General features: G+C 52.6%; 8 protein-coding genes across 8 annotated transcripts; 5 read left to right on the top strand and 3 right to left on the bottom strand.

The window, feature by feature from the left end:
* Positions 1–523: 523 nt before the first annotated feature.
* J7T55_003966 (uncharacterized protein) lies at positions 524–3,151 on the bottom strand (the record flags this gene model as incomplete). Its single annotated transcript, XM_053144629.1, has 1 exon — positions 524–3,151. The coding sequence occupies one exon, from the start codon at positions 3,149–3,151 to the stop codon at positions 524–526; it is 2,628 nt and encodes an 875-aa protein (XP_052992467.1).
* Positions 3,152–4,386: 1,235 nt separating this feature from the next.
* Positions 4,387–12,040, top strand: J7T55_003967 (uncharacterized protein; the record flags this gene model as incomplete). Its single annotated transcript, XM_053144630.1, has 2 exons — positions 4,387–11,607; positions 11,687–12,040. 2 exons carry the CDS (start codon positions 4,387–4,389, stop codon positions 12,038–12,040), a joined length of 7,575 nt encoding a protein of 2,524 aa, XP_052992468.1.
* A 1,046-nt stretch (positions 12,041–13,086) lies between these two features.
* J7T55_003968 (benzoate 4-monooxygenase cytochrome P450) lies at positions 13,087–15,053 on the top strand (the record flags this gene model as incomplete). The annotated part of the gene is made up of 7 exons (XM_053144631.1): positions 13,087–13,473; positions 13,537–13,597; positions 13,654–14,051; positions 14,104–14,228; positions 14,311–14,609; positions 14,669–14,770; positions 14,866–15,053. The coding sequence occupies 7 exons, from the start codon at positions 13,087–13,089 to the stop codon at positions 15,051–15,053; spliced, it is 1,560 nt and encodes a 519-aa protein (XP_052992469.1).
* Positions 15,054–15,825: 772 nt separating this feature from the next.
* On the top strand, positions 15,826–16,923 carry J7T55_003969 (uncharacterized protein; the record flags this gene model as incomplete). Its single annotated transcript, XM_053144632.1, has 1 exon — positions 15,826–16,923. One exon carries the CDS (start codon positions 15,826–15,828, stop codon positions 16,921–16,923), a length of 1,098 nt encoding a protein of 365 aa, XP_052992470.1.
* A 604-nt stretch (positions 16,924–17,527) lies between these two features.
* J7T55_003970 (glycosyl hydrolase family 61) lies at positions 17,528–18,453 on the bottom strand (the record flags this gene model as incomplete). Its single annotated transcript, XM_053144633.1, has 3 exons — positions 17,528–18,104; positions 18,168–18,222; positions 18,339–18,453. 3 exons carry the CDS (start codon positions 18,451–18,453, stop codon positions 17,528–17,530), a joined length of 747 nt encoding a protein of 248 aa, XP_052992471.1.
* Positions 18,454–21,420: 2,967 nt separating this feature from the next.
* J7T55_003971 (uncharacterized protein) lies at positions 21,421–23,631 on the top strand (the record flags this gene model as incomplete). The annotated part of the gene is made up of 5 exons (XM_053144634.1): positions 21,421–21,491; positions 21,588–21,671; positions 21,741–21,806; positions 21,879–22,714; positions 22,853–23,631. 5 exons carry the CDS (start codon positions 21,421–21,423, stop codon positions 23,629–23,631), a joined length of 1,836 nt encoding a protein of 611 aa, XP_052992472.1.
* Positions 23,632–24,152: 521 nt separating this feature from the next.
* Positions 24,153–26,510, bottom strand: J7T55_003972 (nucleolar complex protein 2; the record flags this gene model as incomplete). The annotated part of the gene is made up of 1 exon (XM_053144635.1): positions 24,153–26,510. One exon carries the CDS (start codon positions 26,508–26,510, stop codon positions 24,153–24,155), a length of 2,358 nt encoding a protein of 785 aa, XP_052992473.1.
* Positions 26,511–26,803: 293 nt separating this feature from the next.
* Positions 26,804–27,705, top strand: J7T55_003973 (uncharacterized protein; the record flags this gene model as incomplete). Its single annotated transcript, XM_053144637.1, has 3 exons — positions 26,804–26,806; positions 26,980–27,216; positions 27,316–27,705. 3 exons carry the CDS (start codon positions 26,804–26,806, stop codon positions 27,703–27,705), a joined length of 630 nt encoding a protein of 209 aa, XP_052992474.1.
* Positions 27,706–27,810: the final 105 nt, after the last annotated feature.

The following is a 27,810-nucleotide window of genomic DNA, read 5'->3' on the forward strand; positions in this document are numbered from 1 at the left end:
ACCCATCCAGGAACGCTATACCTCTCAAGACACTGGCTAGTTGGGACAGACAAACAATCTGTGAATAAAAAGCATCTTTAGTCACTTGCAATTGCTCTCATCATGTGGACTGGGCTGCGGAGCGATCACTTAAAAGCAGACTCGTGCCCCGAGGACGTCGGCCAGCGGAAGAGATTCGGGATGCAATGCTAGCTGGGGTGCCGATTGGCCCCGAAAGAAGTGGCTCCTGGCACCCAGATCCCCGAATCTTCGGCATCTAAAACTACAAGACGGTCTCAACTGTTGGGCTTTTGTTGACAATGTCATGTTCAAGCTCAGTGAGCATCGATCAGTTAGTTACTTGAGATCTCGAGCTCCCTGGCTTGAGCAATCCTATCCCTCATATCTGAATAAAGAGAAAGCTCGTCAATTCTGCGAATATGGGTATCTCACTCGCTAAAACACAATCCCATGCCAACTTAGTTGCATCCTTGCTCCAATGATATGCACCGCAGCCCATTGACACAACCTCAAAGACCATAAGCTACTTTGTGCTTGCTGGAGTCGAGCTAGGCGTCTTCCCCGACAGCCTCTTTCTGATGTGCTCTTTGAGCCTTTTGCTCCGCTCCTCTTTCGTCTCGCCCGCTCGCTTTTTGAAAAGTACGCTGGCGCGTGACCTATCCGATGATGCTGGACTGTGTCTCGCTGCCAGGCTTGATCTGATAGTTCCCCGGGAATGGACCCTCCCGCGCTCAATGATTGGATTCTGGCCCGCATCATCTGGGTTTGAAGCTATGACTGCCCCGGTGGATGTCGTCAGCCCTGAGATGGTGCGAGACTGAAGGGCTGCAGGAGTTCGAGCCACCGCCTGCGGAAGTGGTGGTGGCATGGGCTCCTCGGATAACCGGTCGGGCGTGCCTGGTATCTCATATATTGATTGTGCCTGTGTCAGGAACGCCGGCGCGTCTCTTATTGAAGACCTCGGCGGTGGCATCGCTGCTTTCTGGACGGGCGGATCGAATGAATCTGATTCGTCATCGGAGGACTCAGCCTGCGACCTAAATGCTGGCGAGCTCAGCTTTGCCTTCCTCTGTGGGGGAGGAGATATTGTTCTGTCATTGGCTGGTTGATCATCATTGCCCAAGACACTTGAAGGCGTTGATGATGGAAGTGGTGCCACAAGTCTGCTTTGACGGGATCCTGACTTCAGAGCGGAAGTAGCGGGCGAGGGTGTTTTTCGTCGGGTCTGGCGAGGGGTCGGGGACTTCACTCCGGGAGATGTCCTCTCCATTTCTCGGTCAGCCCCTTTCAAAGGCACCTCGTCATCCATGACACCTTCCAGCGCCTGGAAATGGAGCTCTGGGGAGGCCCTAGACACGTGGGAGCCAACCTCAGGTGCGGCTATGTCGTCTTGCCGTGAGCCGTCCCTGTGTTCCTCCTCGACTGTTCCGCTACGCTGCCTCGTGCGGACAGAAGCAGGCATTGACACAACTGGTTCATGAACCTCTTCCATTTCATCATTCCCAACTACATTAGGTATGAATGCCTCTGGCCCCGGGGAACAAATGTGAAATTCTGGCGATTGCCTCGATTCGGTCACCTTCTCCGGCTCGAAATTTTCTTCCTCCACTCCTTGTTGCTGGGCTTGGTCGCCGTCATCTGCCATATCTTCATCACTCTCCTCATTTGACTCGGTATCGTCAGTTAATGGGCGTGCCTCGAAGGCTTTGCGAATGGATTCTCTGATTTGTTCCACTGCGGGTGCATGTGCCTTCAAGATGGTAGGCAAGTTGTCTCTTCGGATGACCTTTTTGGTGTAAACCATGTCCTGTACATTCTCGTTGTACCACTGGGTAGCCTTGAGTACCTCCCTGTGATTCTTGTTCTGTGCCTCTGCGTAGTAGTCCATATAGAGTGTCGAGTACACCCGAACGAAATCATCGTATAGAAACTCTGGGAGTGCTCGTTCATACTCTAACTTTTCAACAGATAGACATGCCCTGATGAAAGCTCTGAGGCTTTCTTCGTAATCCGGATATGCCGCCTTGAACTCTTCGTACGGTGTACGATGGCCAATGATATGTCCTACATCGGTCTGAGGCTGTTCGGTAAGGTTCAAGTGACTTGGATCTGTGGGGTATTGGGCCGGCGCTGGGGCCATGGAAGATCCGCTTGCAGGATGTCGAAGGACCGTTTTCTGTTGTGTTGGAGTATCGCGAGGCCGTCCTTCGTACGTCGGGGCGTAATTGGAAGAACTCCGTTGGTTGGACCCTGATGCGGATGCTGTCTGGACAAGAGTACTGTGCTGCAGATGCCCTGATGCAACCTGTGAAGTAAAAGATGGCGTGGAGGCACTGGTGGTTGAACTATTCTGGTCGTTGAGAGGCGCCTTGGACTGTGATCTCGGTTCAGCCTTGGACAACGGCAGCGTTTGTACTATTGTCTCGTTTTCTTTGTCTGGGAGTCTCGTGTCCCCTAAACGCCTTCGTTTCAATGCAAGACGCGCTATTTCACTGGCCCCTTCTCTTGGGCCATTGAAAGTGCTTGGGATGACTTCCAACTGAGCGGATGGAGGCGTGGCTGCTGGCGGAGTCGACTGCGTCGCTACAAGTCGATTTGCGCCTCGATTGACGGGTGGATGTGTTTCTTGGCCCAAGGCTGAAAGGGGCTCATATGGCACTGCATCGCTCTGCGCGGTGCTGTTTGGAGGGGCGACGTCGAATGGTACTGGAGGTACCTTCCTCTTCTGAGATATTGGCAACTGGGAGGCCGGCTGACTTCTGGATGGTGAATCCAGCTCCTGCTGTTCAGAGAGTTGAAGCGGGCGAGCACTAGGCGGATAACGAGACGGAGACGGAGACCAAGATAATTGTGTGGCCTCATCAGCAGCTTTGTCGTCCTGGCTGAGTCTAGCAGTTGATTCAGCTGGAGAAGCTGAATGGGTAGAACTGGGCCGTTGTGTCGGCTTTGAATGTATGCGCGTGTGAAAGTCCTTGACATCCTGGAGGACCTCTGGAGGAACATTGATCATGCCGCGGGGTCCACCGATGAGGTTCTCAGACCAGGCATCAGGTCTCTCCAACAGGTCTTTCTGCTTCCCAGGGATCTGAACATAACGGCGTCTGATGAGGCGATCTGCCTGGACAAAATCCTGAGAGAAGGCGGTGGGCATCGTTGCCAGGCCCGGAGAATGATCCACTCGAATCATAGAAGTACCGATATCAATGGTGTTGGCATGTCGTGTGTGGAGGGCTGAGTTGGGGCGAGGGAACTGACCCAACGCCGGGTCGACCAAGGGTGCAAGACAGCGGGACGCGACTCGATAAAGTGAGGCGCGTCTGCAGGGTCGTGATGCGCGCCCACTGCTGGTTTCCCTCAGCGGGTCCTCCACTCGCTGTCATGTGCTTCTTGGCCCTGCAAGGTTATAGTCTGTACCGCATTGTGCGGCACTCGAGAGCTGCACGTACAGTACCTAGCAGTGCCTAGATGCAGGCTGTCGGTATCTAGGTACCCAAGTACCCAAGTGGCCAGGGCAGGGTACAGCTGAAGGGTCCGGGAATACCTGCCACTCACCTTTCCCAATGACGCAGCAGCCTCATGCCGATCCTGGCCCCGCGTTACAGTTGCACCAGCAATAAGGAAAGACAAGGTTGTTAGCGGGCTGGCGGGTGGCTTACAGTCCAGTCCAGCCCAATCGACTTGCAGAAGATCTGCTTCCTCAACCTCGACTAAGACTCGACCTGCTATCCCATCCCTCCAAGCCCTCGCAAGGCAAGCAGGTGTGCCAGAGACACATGCCACCCTCGCTTGCATCTTGCATCTTTCTCACCCAACCCACCCAACTCAACACGGCTGCGTCCCATGCGTCGCCACCACCCCCACTCTCCTCACATATCGACCGAATTGATTTGCCACGTTAGCTGCCCTGCTTCTATACCCTTGTGCTGCTGCTGCTCCCGTGCCTGCGCGCTCTGGAAAATGTCGTGAAGCTGTGGACTAGTCTACTACGTCCGGAGCATAAGCAACACGGATAGCTGCGGAAGCAGCAGTCTTATGCACAGTGCTCCCTCGTACGCTTGTTGATTGGTCTAATGTGAGCCTGTTATGACTCCCAAACTCCCTCCCTCCTTTCCCCTCTACTCCCATCCTGCCTATACAAGCTTGCAGCTTTCAGACGCTGACGTAGCGCGCTGTGCGCTCTCAGTAGTAGGCAGCAAGGTGATCACCAAGTCTAAATCCTCACAAGACGACTCTTCACCGACTCTCGAGCCATGACTACCTGTTCGCCTGCCTCTCAAGTCGTCCGGTTGCCTTGACCTTCGAAAGACACCTGGGAGCTCCAGCCTCGAGACTCCGGACCGAAACCGCACGACGATTGTCATATTGGTCGGAAAGACAAAAGACGATATGGATCCTAATATACCTCCGAGGACACCTCTGTCCCCGGCGACCGCTTCCACAATCAGTGACCTCAAATCCCGCCGCGATTCTTTCAACTCCATCTCAACTACTTCTCAGGTAGACAAGGAGCATATGGCCCAGGCGCTGGACAAGATACATACGTCTGCTAGCCAGTCAGGTGTCTTGACCACATTCAACGACTTCGCCCCGCCTCCTGCCTCCGCTCCCATAGAAGGCAAAGGCTCTCCTGGCGACCTGGTGCACCAGGGTATCAGCGGGCTCTACAGTCGCTTCAAAGAGGCTGTCGGTGTGGGTGGCAAGACAGCGTTGCAAGAGCCGGAAGTCATTGAACGCAACGAAGGGCTATCCAGAAAGGGCAAAGCATCCGTTGCGTCTGTGAGAAGCGTCGAGGGTATTGCGAGTAATTTTCCCGACCACGCACCAACCGCGACATCCTCACATGTAACGATACCAGCCGAAGGCGTCTCCCAGCCTGCACAGTCATCCAAGGCCTCCTCCATTACAACTACTAGCACAGCGAAAAGCGCGCCCAGCCTCCCGAAGATTGTGAAGGGGGCTGCTCCCTCAGTTGCCGCAACGGCTGTAGCACCAATAACAGTCAGCGCTTTCAAGGATAAAGATGCGACGCGAGGGGTCACGAGTCGTGTCGAGGAAACTGGCAGGCGAAGCATCAACCAAATGCCTGAGTTGAGAACCACAAGTGCCTCTGGAGGCTCAAGTGTCTATGATCCATCAGAAACCCGGCATCTCTCCCATGGTGACATGATGGCCAATCCCAGAGCTACCCGCAGGGACGGTTCCTTCAGTCATGATGCTGCCTCAGATGACACTTCCTTGAGTCTTGTCAAGTCGAATTCGACAGCTGGTGGGCTTGAAATTCCCCGCTTGCGTCAACCAACAGACGGCCTCAAGAAGCCAGCCGTGATAGATCGGATAAGTCGGTCCAGAACATCAGCCGAGATTCATTCCAGATCGTCGTCCATAGAAGGAACCGCTGAGCCAAGCCCAATCAATATGTCAGCGCATGGTTCCGTCTACCACGAGTCCTTTCGCCACAACGAACGGCCAGAGCAGTTCCATGGCGGCGGTATCAAAATCCCGGGCACGACCGCTGTCGAGGGGCCTCCTGGGGGCGTCAGCAACCGGCTAGAAATGATGAGGAAGCAGGTTCTCAGCAAGGAGTTCTGGATGGCAGATGAGACGACCAAGGAATGTTTCCAATGTGGTACGCCTTTCTCTGCTTTTCGGCGTAAGCATCACTGCCGCACCTGCGGCTGCATTTTTGACTCCAAGTGTACCTCAACTATACCTGGTCAGAGATTCGGTGTTGCAGGCACCCTACGAGTCTGTAAGACTTGTCTAGATGTCATAAACAGCAGGTATGACAGCGGGTCTGATTCGGACAACGACTCCTATCTACCTGCCATCTTTCGATCAAATCCTCTGAAGCCTGCCCCGTTTGCAAAGGCGAATATGGACGACAACATGAGCATATCTGAGAGGCTAGAGGACCACGACGACAACAGAATGGCAACAGCTCCAATGATGGCAATTCCGGCCATGAGGAGAACCGGGGGTGATTCCGCAAACAGGCGCTCTGCAATTCTTGAGATTGACGCTGCTCCACAACTAAGCCGGCCGAGCTCATCGCGGTCTCTGAGATCCTTAGCAGCGAGCAGACCGCAGTCTTCCGGCCACAGGAGGCATCATTCAAAACACAATCTATTGAACCGGTTGAAGGGCTCTCCAGTACAAGACGACTCCGCGCCCTTTCGCAAATCGGCCAACGAGGAATTGCAAAGAAAGCCTAAACTGCCGGCCTTCCATGATGACAACATCATTGATCCCGAACTTGCTCCATACATGTCTGACGAATCGAGCGGTGATGAACAGCAGATGAGCATATTTGCCACCATGAACACCAGCGACATAACCCCATCTAGTCTCGACCCTGACAAGTCAAACTTTGGCCCATTTCTGAACGCAGGCCGCAGGCACAAGGTTCGAGGTGAGAAGAGCATCAGCGGCATGAGCTTCACCAGCCGCGGACCACCAGATGATGGAAATGCCGGTGTCACGGTGATAAACCATGGGAGGTCAGGTCGCCGCAGGAATATGAGTACCACGAGTAATACGGCCCATCATCTTCGATCGCCTCGCCCCAGATCTGGGATCTTCAAAGGTCCGGGCGCATCAACTGAGTCGCTTGCAATATTTGATCCGACAACACCAATAGAGCCAACATCGTTGATGAGGAGCAATACCATTCGGAAGAAGTCGACACAAGATGATGAGCTACCAGCAGCCAGCTTACAGCATGTCCAGACTCTTTTCGGTCAATTGCTTCAAGACAATGACATTCAAAACCCTCTTGCCTGGGAAAAAGCCCTCATACCAATCCTTGTTCGATGCTCAAATGACGTAGACCCCGACACTCGGACCGGCGACTTGATGGACATCAGGCACTACGTTAAGCTGAAGAAGATTCCAGGCGGTAAACCTAGCGACACCAGCTATGTCTCAGGGGTCATTTTCACCAAGAATCTTGCCTTGAAGAGCATGCCCAGGAGGATTCTCAGTCCTCGCATTGTCCTCGTGTCCTTCCCTATCGAGTATCAACGTCATCAGCAACAACACTTCATGAGCTTGCAGCCTGTCATTGAGCAGGAGAAGGAATTTTTGCGCATGGTAGTGAACCGCATTATCAATCTTCGGCCTCACGTACTGCTCGCACATAAATCCGTCTCAGGCGTCGCCTTACAGTATCTTTCCGAGGCTGGTATAGCTGTCGCATACAACGTCAAACTTGCAGTTATCGAAGCTGTGTCGCGATGTGCCAAGGCAGACATCATCGAAACCTTGGACATGCTGGTTCTTCCAACTCAAGTCGGCCAGGCTGGTGGATTCGAGGTCAAAACCTATGTGAACAATAGCTTTCCAGGCCGGAAGAAGACCTACATATTCATTTCCGGCTGCAAGAAAGAGCTGGGCTGTACCATCGCTCTTCGAGGTGCCTCCACGGAAGTCCTCGACAAGATGAAGAGTGTCACGGAGTTCATGATCTACGTTGTCTACAATCTAAAGTTGGAGGCCGCGCTACTGCGGGATCACTTCGTGTACATGGGTACGGACCCAGATACGGCACCTACGCCGACACCGTCGAAAGATGGTCTGGGCCAAAGTCTCAGGTCACTACCGAGTTTTGAGAACAAGAGTACGTTGGGAGCTCTATCAACGAACGGCGACCAACCTGTGGACACCGAACAAAGTACACAGTCTCAAGCTGAATCCGACCCCAAGACGGAGGACAGCCAGTCTGCTGATGCTTTGCCACCTCAACCTCCCGAGAAGACCCCAAGTATGCTATCACTACACTCCGCTCATTCGACACACGACAGTCATATTCCTGAAGATGTGCCAGCGCCACAATTCTACAGTGAAATGGTTGCGAAGTACGAGACCAAAATCCTATCTGCGTCGCCATTCGTCAAGTTCACGCAGCCCTACCTACTCGTCAAGGCACGAGAACAAGAACGCCGACTGGTGTATCTGAAGCGGCTGCGCGACCAAGATATGGTCGAGGAACTCGGAGAGAACGATCAGGCAAAGCCGCAAAAGTTCCAACTAATCAAACCAGAAATGGTGCACAAGATCGGACAGAAGGCTCCTCGGCAGATAATGGAAGTCCTCCACGCAGTCCATGACGCGGAGTACGACAAGGCGCTGTACAACTACAAAACACAAACTCGTCAGTGGGAAAACTTCATTGCAGGTGCCCTTGACCTCTTTGACCCTTGCTCGCACCAGAACATCGTCGTTCTTTATTCCGTCATCTGCACAGAAACGAAGATTCCCTGCTCCGAGCCTGGACTCATCGCCTTTGGCTTTTATCACGATGACCCTGCCGACAATATGGACCCGGATTGCACTCTGGGCCAATACATCGAGGACCTCTGCGGAAGTGCTGATTCCATATGTCACGCTAATGGCTGTGATCGTCAGATGGCTCAACATCACCGTACTTATGTCCACGACGAGGCACACATCACCGTCTTCATTGAGAAGAATGCGCCTCTCCCTTTCGACCCCACTTTACTGAAAAAGGATGAGGTGATTCCGCAAGATGAGGACGATGTAGATGATCCCATCTATCTCTGGAGTTATTGCAAGATTTGCAAGAAAGACATGGGTTTTGGGTCTTTGTCACCTACTGCGAGAAAATACTCATTTGGAAAATACCTGGAGCTATCGTTCTGGGGCCGAGGACTCAAGTGTTGGCCGGACCTGGAGTGCCCACACGATTACCAAAAGGAGCATATCCGCTACTTCAACTACCATGACACGTCCATGAGGATTCACTTTGACCCTATTGATCTCCTTGAGATCATAGTGCCGCGCACCCGCATCACGTGGAAAGTAGACAACGATCTGAGGTTGAAAAATGACATTTTCACCAAGGAAGAGCAAAGGTGGAATCGGTTCATGAACTCGGTCAAAACCAGGCTCAAGAGCATCCGCATTGACAGCGTCCTGCCAGAAAAGGCGGATACCTGCAGGGCCGAAATCGAAAGGCTGACTAGGAAAGCCCAAGAGGACCAGCCAAAGATGATTCGCGAGTTACAAGCCACGTATATCAACTCGGCATATTACGAAGTCATTCCGCTCAACCGCATTGTCCGCACAATGATTGAGAGAGTCGCAGAGTGGGACTCTTCCTTTGCCAAGTTCGAGGCGGACTTCCTATCCGATAAAGATGTCAGGCAAATAACCATCAATCAATTGAAGAAAATGTTCTCCGACAACGACTCCAAAGAGTCTCTACCTATTTCTGCGGATGGGACCAGTATTGCCTCAGCGGATACGGATGAGAAGACCTCCCCGCCGACAACTCAGAATTCAGTCGAAATCAACGAGAAAGTCCACAGTGAGCCGCACTTGCCTGCAACATCACCGAAAGCAGACGAGCTCCTGGACAAAGCTGAAGATACGGTAGAGGGGAAAAGGACAGACCATGATGACACCGAGACACCAAAACCGGAGGTCGAGGTTCCAGCTCCAGCTCCGCTCAGCGAGCCTTTGCCGCCCAAGGATGAAGCAGCGCAAGATCACGCAGCTGAGCAAGATGGCACCAGCAACATCGAAAATGACGCAATCAAGGAAGACCCAGCTCTCGAAGAGCCACGGGTGCCTCAAGTGGAAGCAGGCGAGAACAAGCCAGATTCACTGCCGCCCACAGAAACCCTAGACACCGAGACGTTGCCGGTCACCCAGATCCCAACTCCAGTGCATTCCAAAGCACCTTCTCGGAACCATTCACGGTCCACTTCTTTACGGCCCGATTCCTCGTTGTCACTAACGGAGAAAGTGGAGCAGTTACGGCGCCAGCAACGAGAAGCTGTGGCTGCAGAGGCAAGCAATGGCAGAGAAGGCAAAGATATTCCGAAGGTATCAGAGCGGGGCCCGTCCCGTAGAGCGGGATTGACCGTTTCACCACCTATCACTCGTGCCATCTCTCAACCAATAGGTGTTCTCCCCAGAACGCAGTCAGGAATTGGCAGGCCACTTCAGGGCAATGTGCCTAAGAGTGCTGAATTGCCTCCGGGAGGAGACGTTCGGCGTATATCAAACGCCGAGTCCTCGAAGAGCGACAAATCCAAGCTTTCGGATAGATTTGGTCTCTCGGCTCTCAAGACCAAGAAAGCCGGGGGCTCCTCGATCCCGCGGTACGTTCACAAGAGGAAGGAGACCAAGGTATCGAACCTTGCTCGGCACTTTGAGCAACTGAGTCGTGAGTTCGAGAGGGAGCGCATCCGCGATCGCAAGCAGAGAGCCGCCAAACTGCAATCTTCTCGCGCATTCCTGCCACGTACTTCGGCGAAGGCAATAGTAGAAGTCTACGACGATGTGGACCAGGCTGTCTTGGAACCGGGGCCGTCGGATGACGATCATTTGGTGGGCAGCCAACAGAGCCACGCCAAGACGACAGAGTCCACCCTAGACGATGCAACAACAGCGCCCGAATCTCAAAGAACGTCGGATGAGACCGCTGCTGGTAATGATACGATCGGGACGGCCGAGCCTACTTCCCAGCCCGACAGCACCGGCGCTGAGCATGATAACGAGAAGAAGACAGTCAGTCAAGCTGGCTCTGACGATGAAGTTGAAGGCGAAGTCGAGGGCGGTCCCGGTAGCGATGTCGAGGGCTCGCTCCTCGAAGAAATCCTGCCCGACGTGCAAGAAATCGCGGATTCGCTGGACTCAAGCGAGGAGATACCTCTTGAGTTGCCAAAACATCAGAAAACCAGTCTCATGAAGATGCTCACCACCTTCTGGGCCGAACGCTCTGCAAGTGGCTGGCCACAGCTTGATTACCCCATGAACTTCACCGATCACATCTTCACTGATTCTGACGTGATCGTAAGAGAGGATGAGCCCAGTTCTCTTATCGCCTTTGCTTTGGGATCTGAGGACTACAAGGCCAAGCTGGCGGTCATTCAACGGCAGTGGAAAATGAGTGAGCAAAAGGACAGCGAAGGTGAAGCATTCAGCGACACGAAGTCCCTCGACCCATCAGAACTTGGCGACGAGTTCATGGGTGAAGAGGAACTGGAAAAGAGCCTGCTGCGTGCCACAGGTACACATCTGAAGTACCAGTTTACAGAAGGCTCGGCGAAGATGCTCTGCAAGATCTTCTACGCGGAACAATTCGACGCCTTGCGCCGGAAGTGCGGTGCCGCGGACCGCATCATCGAGTCTTTGTCGCGTTGCCTCAAATGGGACTCCAAAGGCGGCAAAACGAAATCGGTATTCCTGAAGACCCTCGACGACAGGCTTGTGATGAAGTCTCTGTCACCAATCGAGACGTCCGCGTTCCTACGTTTCGCACCAGCTTACTTCAACATCATGGCAGAGGCCTTGTTTCACGACCTGCCATCGGTAATAGCCAAAATGTTGGGCTTCTTCCAGGTGATCGTCAAGAACCCAGCAACTGGGACTGAGATCAAGCTGGATCTGCTGGTGATGGAGAACCTGTTCTATGACCGTTCGCCAACGCGCATCTTTGATCTCAAGGGATCTATGAGGAACCGCAAGATCCAGTCCACTGGCGAGCAGAATGAGGTGCTCCTGGACGAAAACATGGTCGAGTACATTTACGAGAGTCCACTCTTCGCGAGGGAGCATAGTAAAAAGCTCCTGAGGGCTTCTGTAAGTTTTACCTTGCTTTCTATGCATAAGCCCATGCCTTGACGCGGAAAAGATGCTGATCAGAACGCCACGTCACTAGGTCTGGAATGATACGCTCTTCCTTGCAAGACAGAATGTCATGGACTACTCGCTCATGATCGCAGTCGATGAGTCCCGTAAGGAATTGGTCGTTGGCATCATTGACTGCATTCGTACGTACACCTGGGACAAACGTCTCGAGTCGTGGATCAAAGACCGCGGATTCGCCGGCGGTGGCAGGAACAAGCCGACGGTTACCTCACCCAAGGAGTATAAGAGCAGGTTTAGGGAGGCCATGGCGAGGTACATACTGCAGGCGCCGAACTGCTGGCACCACTTTGGTGGTCCGGGTCACGGTGGGATGGAGAGGGGTTTACTGGAAGGCCCAAGGTCGGCTTTTGAAGGGGATGCTTGAGGGAGGAAGTGTCGTGTTAATAATGGATATGCGCATACGGCCGGTTATGAGTTTAGTGCATAAAGGGCAGGCAAGAAGCGTACCGAGGCCACTGGCGCAACGGGCATATAGTACTTAACGGAGCATAATTAGCGAGCAATACCATTTGTAGTGTTACCGCGAAATAGGCAACCAGCACACAGGAGGGTGACTGTGGTGTTCCTTTCTAGATGGATATAACACGTGAGTGGTGATAGTCCAGGTGGAAAGGAGGCGCGGGCACATCAGCTTCTTGCATGAATTGACCTAGCTTCATGGACTCGACCCCGCTGGACGCAAGACGAACAGCAATGGGCCGGGTTCCTGCTTGTGGCCATGCCTTTCTTGAACAGTCCGCAGGCTGCACATTGCGATCGCATCTTGTAAGACACGATTGCGGAACGAACATGAAGTATCCCTGCATGCTGCAACACTACCACTGACTACGTACACGTCGGCCGGGAGTGAGTTACCCAAAGCGGAAACTATCATCACGGCGCTTTCTCAGCCATATATGAACCCCGCCGACGTGCTGGCAGCCATTACACTAGGAGTGGACCCTGGCCGGGGGTGAGGATCAACGACTGGATACACAGTACTGCCTGGGCTGTGACACAGTAATTTTGCTTTGTCTGGTTCCGGGTCTGTTTTGCGGCCGGCATTCAGGTAGCGAGCAGATGCCATGCAGCCATACCGTAGCACTGCGTCAGGGGTCTCACGTTGCGAACTGGGCACAGCGTCGAGTATGCAGTAGACTAGTCTAGTTGCTTTGCGAGTACGGGTCGGACGAAGTGCCCTCGCATAAGGGAGTTGGTCACGGTGTCTCGCTCCGCGCATCACATCTCACCTCTACTCGCCTATACCTGCCTGTCAACAGAGCCTAAGGAGAACTATTTGATGCACATTTAGGATTCTGAAGGCAAGAAGGTCGGCTCTCTGCAAGACTCTACCTTCCTGTCTTACCTTCTGAAGCAACTACGAAGCCAGATGCAAGACACTTAGCCTGAACAAGATCAACAGCAGCGAACATGGTTCACCTGCCTGATGGCACGACCTTCTTCCTTCTCGGCGTCGGTCTTCATGTAGTTGTGCTGAGAAAAGGAGAATGGGACCTCGCGGTATTCAGACTCCTGACCACAGCAGCAGCAGCCCCCCTCGCACTTGCGCTGTATCAAATGGGCCTTCCCGGGATGAGTTTCTTATCTGCGCTCTGGAGATCGTCCTACCTCGTCGGAAGCTCGATGCTGGGGATCTTTCTCAGCATGATCGTCTATCGAATTGGATTCCATCGGCTGAAGCGATTTCCTGGTCCATTCCTGGCACGTGCGTCGAATTTCTATATCACCGCGGTGGTATGTAAGAGACATCAGGAGTTCGTCGAGCTTGACAAGCTCCATAAAGGTTACGGCGACGTCGTTCGGATAGGTGGGCGATATCCTTGAGAAGTAGAGGGTAGAAGCAATACTGACACGGCTAAGGGGCCTCAACCCTATCCATTGCTGATCCACAGGCTCTCCAAGCTGTCCACCTCGGTACCAAGTGCGTCAAGGGGCCTTGGTATCAAGCACTCACACCAGACACCTCCATTCAAACAGATAGGGACGTCGACCGGCACGCATCGCGGCGGAAGGTCTGGGATCGGGGCTTCAGCACGAAGGCGCTACGCAACTACGAACCTCGTGTCTCTCATTACACTGACAAGCTCATCGCTCACATCGACGGCCACCAGAAGCAGCCGCTCGACGCCTCCCTGTGGTTCAACTTCTACTCGTTCGACGTCATGGGCGACTTGTCCCTAGGCGATAGCTTTGAGATGTTAGACCGTGGCGAGGTGCACTATGCCATGAAAACTCTGCATGGGTTCATGTTCATGCTCGGGGTATTTGGGCATATGATGTGGGCTTTCCGGATCATTGGGAGTCTCCCTTTTGTTAGCGCAGAAAATGTCAGGTTCAAGGCGTGGGTTGCGCAACAAGTGAAGAAGAGGATTGAGGTGAGTCCTAGTTAGAGGGAAATAAGGTGCTAATACTGACACAATCATATAGAATCCACCGGATATTCCTGACGTTTTCAGCTGGATCATCGATGATTTCGATTCCAAGCCCCAACGAACGAAACAGGAGAGGCTGGATCTCAATGCTGACGGCCTCACTATCACGATTGCAGGAAGGTAGGAGCATTTATTGGCAACGAGAATTCATCACATGTGAATGATTTCTTGGGTTCCGTTTCGAACTAACACGTCTCCCTAGTGATACAACAGCGGCTGCGCTGTCTTGTCTTTTCATGGAGCTAGCCACCCACCCTGAAGTGACACAAGCACTTCAAGAGGAGCTCGATGATTTTTTCCAGGAGAACCCGGAGCCTGATGCCAACTCTCTGTCGAGGCTCAAGTACCTGCAGGCCTGTATCGACGAGGCTTTGCGGATTTTTCCGGTCGTCCCATCAGGTCCTCAGCGGATCACGCCGCCTGAGGGCTTGAAGATCAGCGAAGACTTGTTTGTCCCAGGTGGTACAATCATACAGGTTCCGACCTACACTATACACAGAGGTATGGAGTTCACTGCTGAATGAGGTTTTGTAGATTTCCAAGCTGACGGAATATAATAGATGAGCGAAATTTCGAGCGTCCTGATGAATTCATCCCGGAGCGATGGACTACGAGACCCGAGCTGATCAAGAACGCATCTGTGTACTCGCCTTTTTCGATTGGTAAGTCTCCTGAGCCAATGGTTTCTCAATCATCATAATAAAACGCCGCACGTTTTACTTCTGTGTTAGCATATGCTCACATGTAAATTGACCAGGTCCGTATAACTGTGTCGGTAAGGCACTGGCCTTGATGGAGATCCGCGGCGTGACAAGCCGAATACTTCATCGATTTAACGTGGAACTGGCTGCGGGCCAGACGAGGGAGGCATTTGTTAATGGCTTGGTCGATGGCTTCACGCTTGCTTGTCCAAAGCTTGACCTGGTATTTACACCGAGAGAATGAATCGAGACGATGCTCGGGTAAGCCACCCATCAGCGACTGCTGTCCCTGTTTGCTAGGCTGTGCATAGAATGAGATGCCACAGCTTCAGTGTGGCAGCCGTACGTGAGAAAGGAGCGGTTTTCAAGATCACGCAGAATCAAGCCGCTTTCTCAGTCTAGCCATTAGCAGGAGAATTGACTTGACTTTTGATCAAACCGCTGCATACGTGTGAAAATTGAAACGATCTGCTCTGCAAGATGTCTGAGAGGAAATGTCTATGTTACGTTTCCCCCGGGAATCTTTTGCAATCTGGCTGGTGTTGTGGCTTATAAGGGAACGGGTATAAGCGCTGTACAGCTTATTAAATGATGTCCACGTACTATCTCATGATGATTGATTTCACAGCGATTCCGATGTCTGAAATCCGGAGATAATCTTCAAGGAGAGACTCCACTGATACAATCGCGCATGGAAATTCACTAGAGTATTCTTGTAGGCTCTTTCTAATGGGTTTGGTACTGGCTCTAACCGAAATCAGGACCACCAATAGCGGTCAGTCTCACCTCAGCACCTCACATCCTGGGTCGGTCGATCTTCAAATATGGCGCCTCACCATATTTGTACAAATCTGTCACAAATGATGTGCAATCGTGGTGCACAAGGTCTAGTGTCAGCTGGTAACGTGATTGTGGTCTTGGCTGCCATAGTGAAGGGTTTGCTGCCGAGGATTACACGTATGACCTTCCTCGACATCCTCCAACAAATTCAATCCAGATCTTGAGCCTCCTACACAATGGCCGCTGTCCCGGCCGTCACTTCTGCTAAGCCTGTTGACGGTATGCTTCCTGCTGTGCCGGAGGACATCGTCGCTGAGTGGCTCACCCATGTATTCGGACAACAGGTGAAAAGCGTTGAAATCACCAGAGTCGTGCATGGTACTGCCAGCAAAGTCTTCGCCACGGTAGTCTTCGATGATGATAATATCTCAACTGCCAGTAGACCAACCTTCCTCTGCATCAAGGGCGGCTTTGACCCAAAGATCATAGCCCATTATCCTTGGATTGTCAACATCTACTTTCGCGAAGTCGAGTTCTTCAACCGAGTCGCGCCAAATCTTGCGCAGATCAGCCTGCCCAGATCGCACTGGGCCGGACATAATGGGGTTGATCAGGGTATAGTCATCATGGACGACCTTGACGCCCCGGGTTGCCAGTTTGGCGATCCAGCCCAGCCATGGCCCGTCTCGCGGGCTCTAGCAGGCGTCGAGCAGCTCGCGGCCCTGCACGCTGGGACATGGAACGCCAAAGCCGAAGACTACCCCTGGCTGACGGCCCATTACGATCAGGCCATCCTGTCACTGATGGAGACGTACGAGGCCGTTGTCCGCGCTGATGATCGGCCACCCGGCATCCATGAATACCTCAAAGACCAGAAGCGTATGACAGCCGCCTTGAATAAGCATTACCAATCCAGGAACCCAGTTTTCCAGTGTCTGGTGCACGGCGACCCGCACACGGGAAACACGTATCTCGTGCAGGATCAACCGCGCTTCCTCGACTGGCAGGTGATCCACATCGGCTCGGCGTTCCATGACGTGGCGTACTTCATCGGCGGGGCGCTGACCATCGAGGACAGGAGGGCTCACGAGATGGAGATTCTTGACCACTACCTCGAGAAGCTGGCCAGCTCTGGGGCCCCTGCGTTCTCAAGCTCGCAGAGACATGTCCTCGACGAGTATCGGAAATCTTTCCTTGCGGGGGTTGGTTGGATCATGTGCCCGTATGTCATGCAGCCCAGGGAACAGGTTCATGCCATGGCTGTGCGGTATGCTGCGGCCTTGGACGACCACAAGACTATTGAGTTGGTGGAATCATTGACTGATGTTGAGTGAACATCTGACTTGCGGATATTGTTCACTGCATCATATTTCATTACTTTGTGTTTGGACTTGTGCCGGACGTGCATGACTTTGAAGCGCTTGGAACAATACACTCGTACCGTATCACGACTTGAATTGTGATGTATTTTGCAGGCGTAAACTCGAGGACACTGGTGCATGGGAAGTCTCATAATGAATAGCCAACTCCGGCCGAAGCAGACTCCGTAAAGGTCAATTTCGTAGAGCTGCTTGACGGCAGTGGCTCTATCGGAAGCCATCTGCTTCAGTGCATAGATTGGCAGTCCGGCGGACTGCCCGTTGGGCCCACGAAAATAGTAGCATTATTGGCTGATCGTACCGGGCTTTCGATCTATGTCTTGTGGCGTGCGAGTGCATCGCGACTCCTTCTGCTATGGGCGCCATTCACATGGGCAGCAAATCGGGAGGGATTGAGATTTTAGAGTCAAGATTGCGTCCCGACATGCAGTGTGTCGGTGATAGTCAATATTGCGCATGCTTGATTGCTATAGACATTGTCGGCTCCATTCTTGAGTAAGGAGCATGCATCACGAACAGAAATATATACAATCAATTGTAAATTAACCGCCAGTCCTACTCAACCAGTCCAGAGCGCCGGTCCCGGGATCGTGTAGCTGGTAATGGTGGTGTAGGGGTTGAACAGGATACCGGGGTCGGTGGCCTTGTACAGGTTCACACCGAGGGTGCCCCCCGATGGAACAGAAGTGCCCGAGCCGGTCACCTGAATGTTGATGCAGAAAGGATACGCCTGTGCGCCGTTGGCAGATCCCGCGCCGTGGGCAGCGATGGTCTCGTGGCGGAAGACGTACGTGCCGGCCTTGAGCGTCTTGGGCACGGTGATGGTCCACGTGTTGTTGTTGTCGATCATCTCCTGCGCTGCCCAGACCTGGGTGCTATAGTTGATGCCGGCCTCGTCGATTTTGGTCCAGAGGAGCTTGGACTTGTCGATGGACGAGGGCGAGCCGCTGTAGGGCGCGATGTAGGTCAGCATCGGACCCAGGCCATGGGGCCACGTGGTCCACTGGAACTCGATAGTACCGCCGGCGCTCACGGTGCCAGCGATGCTGCCTGGAGCAGAGTTTATGTGGCAGTTGATGTCTTGTGTTCCGAAGTTGTTGGGCTGTACGAAGCCGAGGTCAAGAGCTTCCTCGTACCTGGAGTTGTGTCAGCAAGTCTTGAAGTCTGACAGGCTAGAAGGCAAGTGTGGAAGATCTTACCATCCGGCGATCGCAGGGAGAGTACCTCCATTCTTCACGAGGTAGTAGTAATCCACTGTAGTAAGATTCGTCGATCAGTTGCTGTTCAATAACAGAGGTACACATACACTGGATCGACCATGCGAAAATTACGAAGAATTGACCCTGTTCAGGCCGGGGTGAAGTACTTACAGATGTAGCCTTGGTTGTACTTGCCATCCGTAACGAATCCTGAGACAAGACCGTGGGCAAGAGCAGTAGTTGCAAAGCCACACACTGCGGCAGCGACCAGCTTGAGTGACGGCATCCTGACTTTACCCGTTGACGAGGTGATATTTGCAGATCGCCGGTTCTGTGTCAACACAATGTAGAGAAAATGCCCGACTTAGATTCCGGAACCCTTCTTATACTGGATCTTCCAGATCAGCATGATTGATGTTAGCGCCGCCATATTCGTTTCTTGATTTATCTATCAACATCATTGGGCCAGAACACCGCAAGCAGAGCGCACAGAGCCATTCACTCCGCTGTTTGTAAACTCGGAACGCCAAGACGGATAGTCCAGGTGTGACAGCGGAGGGTGATGTCCCATTTACTCTTATAGTCCTTTTGGCGACAGAAGGGGGGTGACAGCCGGCCAATGACAGGAATGTTTCATATTGTCTTGCCAGGATTATGCGACAGTGTGGAGCACGATTGTTAGTGATACCAGGTCAATGGTATGATATTTCGTCCCTGATTAGCGGATCTTGCTATAGATGAGGACAGGCATGGTCCGCCATCACTACCGGATCGGTATTTGATTGACGATCACTGGGTAAGGTGATTATTGGAAAGAAACAAGATCAAGTTGTAACCTTAATAAGAAGCCGAATGCTTTTAAGCCTCCTCCAACTGCCATCTGAGCCTATCATGAAATATTGAACTGCCCACAAGATCGCAGGTCTATCATCCCTTGCTTTGTGCTTTATTTACATTCAGCATCTCATGTGATAAAACATTGAAAGGCTGAAAGTGATCTTTATGACTAGTGATCTTCAATGTTGGCACCCAAGACCTCGCCAAGGTGCCACTCCGGGACAGAAGCTACCGCTTCAGACAAACAGGAAATACCTGCTGACCAGGCCAGGAGGCTGTCGAGTGCCGAGCGATATGGCATTCGTGATCCTGCCTGCATTGTATTGATCCACAAAATGTGGTCTAGACCCCACAACATTGTGTTGGCGGGCGAGCAATGTTGCAGGGGCCCGCAAGGCTGCAGACACGGCATCCTATCCCGGCAGCACGACCTTGGAAAGGCGTGATGGATGTTTGATATCTCTTCATCCAGTACTAGACCTTTTTCATTACTACTTTTTTCTTCCCTAAAAAAAAAAGGAACTACGACCTCAGTGACCTGTGCCACACCTAGTCGGGTAGCCGGGGTTCCGTGCCGGTGCCCCTGGTCGTCGTTATTAGGTCTTGTGATCCACGGATGCCAATTTTGCATCAATAAGAGCTCAGATAAGCAACATATAGTGTAAGTGATACCCTTCCAAAGACGCCGCAAATCGGAACAAAGCATGTCTTGCCTAGCTTTACACGTAATCTCATCAAGTTTGATGCACTGCCGTTCCGTAGCCATCCTAGCCTTGTCTCACATCACTAATATCCGTTGATACTATGTGAAAGGTTCTCCCGAGTGAGGCCTTCATAAGCTAATCAACTGTATTGACTTCGGTGCGTCCGCGATGTCGGGGCTGAGGACTGCCTTGTCAAAATTTGAGCCAGATTGATTTCTCATTACAATCTTCCAATACAGTGCTAATACCAAGTTTTCTTTATAGAACAGGATCGCTTCAGCCAGACTCCCGAGGTTTGCAGAGTCGAACATGACGGTGCTGCGGTATCAGCACTGGGAATATTATGGCTGGAGAATCCTGTAAGGAAGTCTATGTAGCGGTGTCTTCCAGACAATCTCTTCACCAGCCGCAGCTCCCGACATTTTCGCGGCCTAGGCGAAACCCAGCCGTGGCCTTATCGGCTTCGACGTCTCTTGAGTCGCAGTCGCAAGATCGCTGCAGGCTGGCGGGATCGTCCAGGTCCACCTGTCATGACGCGGCTGCGTTTCCTACTGCCACCCGTTAGTCTTGAGGAGCGGGGATTTCGGCGTCTCCGAGGCCCTTGTAGTAGGCAACGAAGCGATACACCAGGAGAGGTCGTATGTGGCACCCTTATTGTTCTCTTTCACCTATACCAAGGTTGGTATCCCAATAAACCAAGGTGTCGGTCAGTACAGTGGCCTAACTCAGCCTGTCTCTTTGTGCGTCGCCTCCTCTCCCATCTTTCGGGTTACCAACCTTGGCCTCAAATCCTTGGGATTCTTAGCCGTGGAACAGCCCGTCTGGAGCTCTGCTGGGAATTCTTTTATGATATATACTGCATCAGAACCGAAGTAGCTCTGCATTCTATCCTCTTGGCCTTCTATGGACGATGACAAGGCAGCGAGAGCAGAGTGAATCCGCGTGTGTATGATGTAAGGAGTTATGTATATGAAGTTTTCAATCTCGTGCCAGAGGACGGGAAGGAAGTGATGCCTGGCTAGAGACGTATCTCGGTCTCGCTTTTGATGCGGTGTCTTCTTTTGTCAAATCCGTGGGTACATAGTTGCCTGTACTTCACCACTACCTAAAAATTCACCTAGGTGGCCTTAGGGATTGGGTGAATGGAAATGTAGCAATGCCAGCAACATTATACCAAACCTAAACATTTTTGTTGGCACAACATAATCCAAATCATTACGTGCAAGAGGACTGTCCAACGTCATCAAAGCATGATTAGAAATTGATTTTATCTCTCATATTCATTTACCTTTTCAAAGGAGAGAAGTGTACACCCAAGCTTTCCTCACAGCATGGATAATGAAATCCACATACAGCTCCATAAGCGGCCCTGGCTATTTCTACTTCACAATGAGATTAAATGACTGGAGTCTCTGGAACCCTCAACAACTCAACAGCTGCTTAGATAGATGGAGGTCTTTACATATTCAATTAGCTGTGCATAGAAAAACTGTGGCAGACATTCCTATTGTAAATTTCAGACCAAGTGGTACTCCAGATGAAAACAAGTGAATCCAAGAGTTGTTTGTGATTGTGTTGCGGGACTGCATATCAGCTTCTGGTGTTCCTTATCGGTTTTCGAACTCCAAATTCCTTCATCCTGTTGAACTCGAACAACAAAGAAAAGCCCTCTATCGACAGAATTGTAAAGCCACCTACAATCCATTTCCAACATGGTGTATCCTACCTGGAACATATGGACGCCTTTTAGACACAGTGATTGGCGAGATGAGTTCGTCCATAGGTATGTCTACCATTATTACGCATCACGCGTCTCAGTATCCCAGACTCTTCAATTGTCAAACGATCATGATTCGGATTTCTAAGAACATCAACATAGATACAACGCCCGGTTCCACCCAGCACTTGTCGATTCGGGTCAAGGACGATTACGCCTAGCACAAGCCACCAGCGTTCCGCACGGGTGAGTTGGCTCGATAATGAGTGCTAAACCAAAGCAAATTTGAAGACACCTCGCTCATATCATTTTCAGTGCTGTTCGTCACATCGGCGCAGTTCAAGACAGCAACAGCCAGAGCTTAGCCTCGGCTCCTATCGCGTGAGTTCTTTCGCCCTTTATGCTTTGATTTCTCCTTTAGATACATACTGTGCTAATAAGTAATACTCTCAGACTTTCCCAGGATGCATTTTACGATCCAGAGGGATTTGTTGTCTTCGCCCCGGAAACCACTTCTCCGCAGCGATTGGACCAGCCTCGGTCATCTGCCCCGTTGCCCGCGCCTAGAGCTCAGCCTACTGCGCAAGTAATTGATCTGACTCGATCGTCTACTTCTACTTCTACGCCCTCGTCCGCGCCTTCTCCTACTGTTGCGGCTGGGCCCGTGTTTGTAAGCCAGTCATCATGTCTTCAACCTTCTCAAGTTCTGGTTGTGCCCAACCAGACGCATGTGATGAACCAGCCTCCGGTTCCCGAACCCGCGGCCGCACCGAGTTACAGACCTATGCTTGCTCCTTATTCTGTAGCCATTCCCATAAATACACCTACTTTTGGGCCTCCCGCGGCTATATCTCTACTTGAGACCCAGCCTCCAAGCACTCCAGGCCTCGCCGCTTCAAGTATGTCACGCGAGACACAGCCGCCCCGTCAAACACCGGGCTATGGTCAGCTTCTGACCGACCCCCTCAACGATCCAACGGCTGCTACAGAGGTGCTCGAAGCACCACCACGTCAGAGACCCGCTTGGAGAGGTTTTATCGAGGGAGATGCTACGATGCATCAGCAAGGAGTCCAGCCCGCTCCTATTGTCCCAGCTACGTCTACGCCGCCGATTCCTGAGGACACAGCATACAGTCTCTTTCGTCGCAATTTAGCCAACGCATATCCTTCGCGTCGGCCTCAAGCAACCAGGCTACAGCGCCGTGTCTTTCGGAACCCCTTCAGGGCACGAGGCGGATTTATGTCAACTCGGCCTAGCATACAGCCGACTGCGAATATGCGACAGCATGGTAGACTGCTGGCACCAGCGCCCGGTCTGCCGAACAGACCTGATGTCCAGCAGCAGCTCGGAGGCAACCCTGCCTCAGGATTGCGAGCACCAACGTTCCGCCCTGCGCCCACTACTGCTGGGTAGGACCCGCAGCTAGCGGAGCGGAGGACTGGTTCTACGACAGAACACACCGGCCATCTTGCGCAACAAACCCACATTCCGCCCGAAGATGACGGCGGTATGAGAAATGCCCAAACGGCGGCTCTCGAGGCGCTCTCTTTACAACTTGGGTTGAACTCGAGCACTCCAGCTGCCCAGCCCATCCATGGGCGTTCTCAGCCAAGCACCCCTACCTCTCAGACAGGTCTGCCACAGGCAAGTCTGCCACAGACGGCTCCAGCACGTACAACTGTACCAGATGCACGTCCAAGCATAGACGAGCCGGACACTGAGATGATCGACGCATCCAGCCCTGGAGACCAATGGAAGACCCACCGCGAGCGAAGAAGAGCATGGGACAAGCCATGGGTGAGGGAGGGCCTGACGATGCAGCAGTGGCGGGCGGCTAACACCCTCTGGGGGAAGGAGGGCCTCACGCAGGCAGCATGGCTTAAGAAGGAGAACATGACCTGGTACACCTGGAGGAAACTAGTAAGGGGAGAGGAGCACAGGGCGGAGGAGGCAGCCGCTCTTGCCTCGCAGGAGCAGGACAGGGGCACGAAACGCACCCGAGAGCAGGCTGACGAGGACAATGACGGCGACGACGAAGAAGAAGACGGTGCTGGTGACGAGGAGATGAAGGATGATGATGGCGTCTCCCTTAACGATGGCGGCGGCGCCTCCGCTTCCGACAACGCCGCGGAGGATATTCCTCCTCGGCGTGCTCGCAGGGCCAAGAGGCGCAAGTACGCTCCGTCGACTAGTTCTTCTGAGTGAGGACTTTGTGTGGTTGGTATTCGTTATGCCGGGTGCGCCTTCTCTCTGGTCACACTTTGCATTCTGCAGGACGATGACTTTGAAAACATGTTTCTATAGAGTAGCGCTGCTGTAGTACTTGGCGCCCCTTCCAGCTGACAACGCTGAGGTTAGTGCAACATACAGAAGATGGGAGCCCGAGGAATTAACACATAGATAGACTGCTGTATATGACTTGCCCGTTGGCAAAGTGATGAGAGCTTGCATGCAACAAGACCGTGCGGTTGACAAAGTGGATTGCTTTGAGTAGCCGGTACGACGGCGTCGCTGCCGATGGAGTTGGCCACCCCCGTGGTAATGTTGGGCCTTTGGACACAGGCAGGACGATGCTTGATTTGGGAATTGAAGCATTGGTGATGCTACGTATTGTATAGTAGTATGGGTATTGAGCTTGACTAACTCGGACAGACCAGGCCTTGATCTGATTAGAACACTCTCTCGCTCCGTGCCCCGTGACAACGGAAAGCTAGTCTATAGCGAGATCACTCATCCTCATCCTCGTCCTCATCCTCAGACTCTCCCTCATCCCCAGAGAGCTCTTCCTCAAGCTCATCCTCTTCCTCTCCCTCGCTGCCCTCCTCACTTTCCTCTCCATCACTCTCGCCTTCCTCATCATCATCACTCCCCTCAATCTTTTTCTGCTCTTCTTCCTTTCTCTTCCTGTCATCCTCCTTGCGTGCCTCTTCCAACATTTTCCGTTTCTCTTCCCTCTGCTTCCTCTGGCCCACCGCGAACGCGCCCACCGGCGTCTTCTCCCAGTCAAAGCCGCTGAGGAACTTGTCCACCTGCGTCCTATTCTTGGGTGCAAATTCAATCTTGGACCGCTTCTCCTCGATGAACTTGGCGTTCGCCTCCAGCTTCTGCACTAGAAGGGAAATCTGCGAACCCAGTTTGGAGTTCTTGTTGCCACTGTTACCCTTCTTGTTGCCCCGGGCCTCCTTGAGCCATCGTTTAAGCATGACCACAACGGGCAGTGCGAACTCTGGGAACGCAATGTTGGTAGACCAGATCGCGAAGTACTCGCAGAAAAGCTCCACGACCTGCTCGCCGACACCGTCCTGGTAAACACGAGTGCGCAGGTATGACTTGGGCGCTTTGTATTGAACGCTGAAGTCCAGTGCCTTGAGGGTGGTGGCTTTTGGGGGCTTCTTCATCTCGGCAGAATTCAAGACTTCGATCAGGGCTGAAGCCAAGGGGATATATGTGCTCGTAGCGCGAGAGAGTCGCAGGAGAGAGCGGATGAGCTGGAATCGCAGAGGGAAATAAGTGGCGGTTGGGATCAAGCGCATGGCACCCAGCGTGACTTGGACGAGCGGGAAGATGAGCAGCTTCAACTGGCTCTCCTTGCCCGTCTCAGCCTCCTTCAGCATGCTGCAGTGTTCGGACAGCACACAGGACCAGAAGTCCAGAGAATGCACATATTGCCAGTTGTACACAGCTTTATATGACTCGTTCTGGTTGTGGGTGATGCTGTTGCGCAGGTGGATGGCGAGTTGACGGATGAAGGTGAACGCAGTTGTGTACCCGATACCTTGGTCAATACCCCATAGCTCAGCCGCAGAGTTCTTCATCAGGTTGATGCCTTGTATGGTGTTGGGATTTGTCGTCCGGCTGCCCTGGATCAGACCCTGGTATACAACCTTGAGAACAGCCTCACGGATACCCTTGTCGCCTATGACCACAAGCCTTCTTAATACTAGGAATGCTGTGATTCTGGTGGCTTCACTGCTGGAGGATTGAGACCAGAAGTGCACAACAGTCTTGATGAGATTCTTCAGGACTTTGCGGAAAGACAGGAGGTATGGCAGTAGCGGTGTAAGGGCAGAGAGGGTAAGTTTGAGTGTGGCGTCGTCTGAGAGGGTACCCAGAAGGTGAAGAACGGATGCAGTAAAGCTCTTGACCAGTATGGAGAGGGTCTTGAACTTCTTCGAGTCGGTCGGGACATACACCTTGCCGCTTGCCGTCTCCTTGACGGGAACATGATGTTGTAACACCTCAGGAATCTGTTTCAGCGCAACCACAAGAATGTCATGGAAGACCTCTGGGCTTGTGATGGAGAACTTCTGCTTGTTCTCCTCGTCATCCTCGTTCAGATGCGCAGCGCTCCGGAAGGCCAGAACCACCTGTTTCGCGGCCCTCAGCGACTTCTTCTCTTCTATTGATGCTTTCCATCGTGCAATCATCGCTTTTGTAAGTTCGTTTCGAGATGAGAACTCGTCGTCCGACTCTTCCTCGGCCGCCTTCTTGCCCTTCTTCTGCTTCTTCTTCGGTCGGTCATCGTCTTCTCCGGAGCTCAGCTCGTCGATCTCGGCCAGGTCTACGTTTTCGTCGAAATCCAATGCCTCGGGGTCGTTTTCCTGCAGGTATTTGTAAAACTCCGGGTCGTCCTTGGCCAATGCCTCCATGTCTTCTTTTCCAAGGCCGACATTGTCTTCGTCTGATTCAGCGTCGCTGCCATCAGCAGATGCCGGTGCTCCTGCATCACTGCCTTCTTCGGAGGATTCGTCCGCTTCGTGACCACCTCGCTTCCTCTTCCCCAGCTTGCCAGCTTTCTTGCTATCCTTGCCCTTGTCGAGGATCTCGAAGCCGCCGCTGAAGAAGTCGTCGACGCTCATGCTACTGACGGTGGCGCCTGTCTTCTTCTTGTCGCTGGAGCCCTTGGTGTCATTTTGGGGGCCCTTGAAAAACTCATCGTCCTTTGAGCGCTTCGTTTGTTTCTTGCTTTTTGCCTGGATTCGCTTTTTGACTTTTGAGTCCTCCTTGCGCTTGTCGATAACACCTTTGAGGTGCTTCTTCTCGAATTTCCTGGTCGCCTTTGCGTTTTTCTTTGTTGGCGCCATTTTTGCGGGCGACTGTGCTCAATGGCAAAGAGCAGAGCAAGTTCAAAGGATGTTGTGAATACTGCGAAAAAAAAGTTCCCTTGGAGGAGAATGCGACCTCAATTCTGGAAATTTTACAGGCTTATCGTTATCTACCCCGAAACCAGGATCATAAGCGTGGGTAGGCCAGATCCACTAGAATATCGGGGTCCAACCCTTGAATGCCTCAGTCCTTGGCAGGAGCCCAATAGCACTTGAGCAGGCAGCTCTCAGGTGTATAAGCGTGCGCATCAAGCCTCTCTCTCATCGACAACATGGTCATTACGCTTGACCATCTATCTTCGCCGATAAGATGATGCCAAGGCAAGCATATGCGCCCACGCCTCACAGCTACGTCCCGAACACAGCGCTGTCGGCTACCATCAACCTGGATGAGGCACGTCTCTCACCAATTTGCACAGTATGAGACTCGCTAACATCATATCCACAGGAGGTGAAACTTGCCGACACTCGCGCCGAGCGAGACCTGCAAGACTCGCTTGCTGAAATCTTCAGCATCATCATCACTCTCGATGAGTTGGAGAAGGCATTTCTCAAAGATGCCATACCCGAGGCAGAATATACTGAAATCTGCGAGAGATCGCTGAAGCAGTACAAGTCGATTCTGGCCGATGAGGCTGTCGCGAAAGCTTTCGTAGGGCTGGAGGAGTTCAAGGCCGAGTGGGATGTAAGTTCAGGGGTTGGCTTCGAGTGACAGACTGAAGAACAAAAGCAGAGGCCTGTGGAGAAAGGGGGTTTCAAGGATAGTTCTGACAATTGATCACAGCTCGAAGTTCCCCGTGCAACAGAGCGAATTCGCGTTGGCATGCCTTCCACAGCGGTGACAGCCTCGTCGGGTTCCGCGCCTGCTGCAGCGGCGGCCGGCAACACCAGTGGTGCCCTTATCCTCGAAGCCACGCAGGACTTCATCACCTTCCTGGACGCGCTGCGGCTGGGCCTGCTGGCGAAGGACCAGCTACACCCGCTGCTCACGGACGTCATCCAGTCGGTGAACAAGGTGACGGACAGGGACTTCGAGAACCGGGGCAAGATCGTGCAGTGGCTGATCACGCTCAACCAGATGAAGGCGACTGAGGAGCTGAGCGAGGCACAGGCGAGGGAGCTGGAGCTGGACATCAACTCGGCTTATCAAGGTTTCAAGTCTACTTTGACATGAGACACGGGTAATGATCCTGACATGGGCAAGTTAAATATCTAGGAGGGGCACAAGCAAGAGTTATTCTCAAAGAATGTCTTGAGATGACATGCTCCTTAAATTTCT

This window comes from Diaporthe amygdali, assembly GCF_026229845.1.
Source record: "Diaporthe amygdali strain CAA958 chromosome Unknown NODE_18_length_871485_cov_64_394520, whole genome shotgun sequence".
Lineage (NCBI taxonomy): Eukaryota > Fungi > Ascomycota > Sordariomycetes > Diaporthales > Diaporthaceae > Diaporthe > Diaporthe amygdali.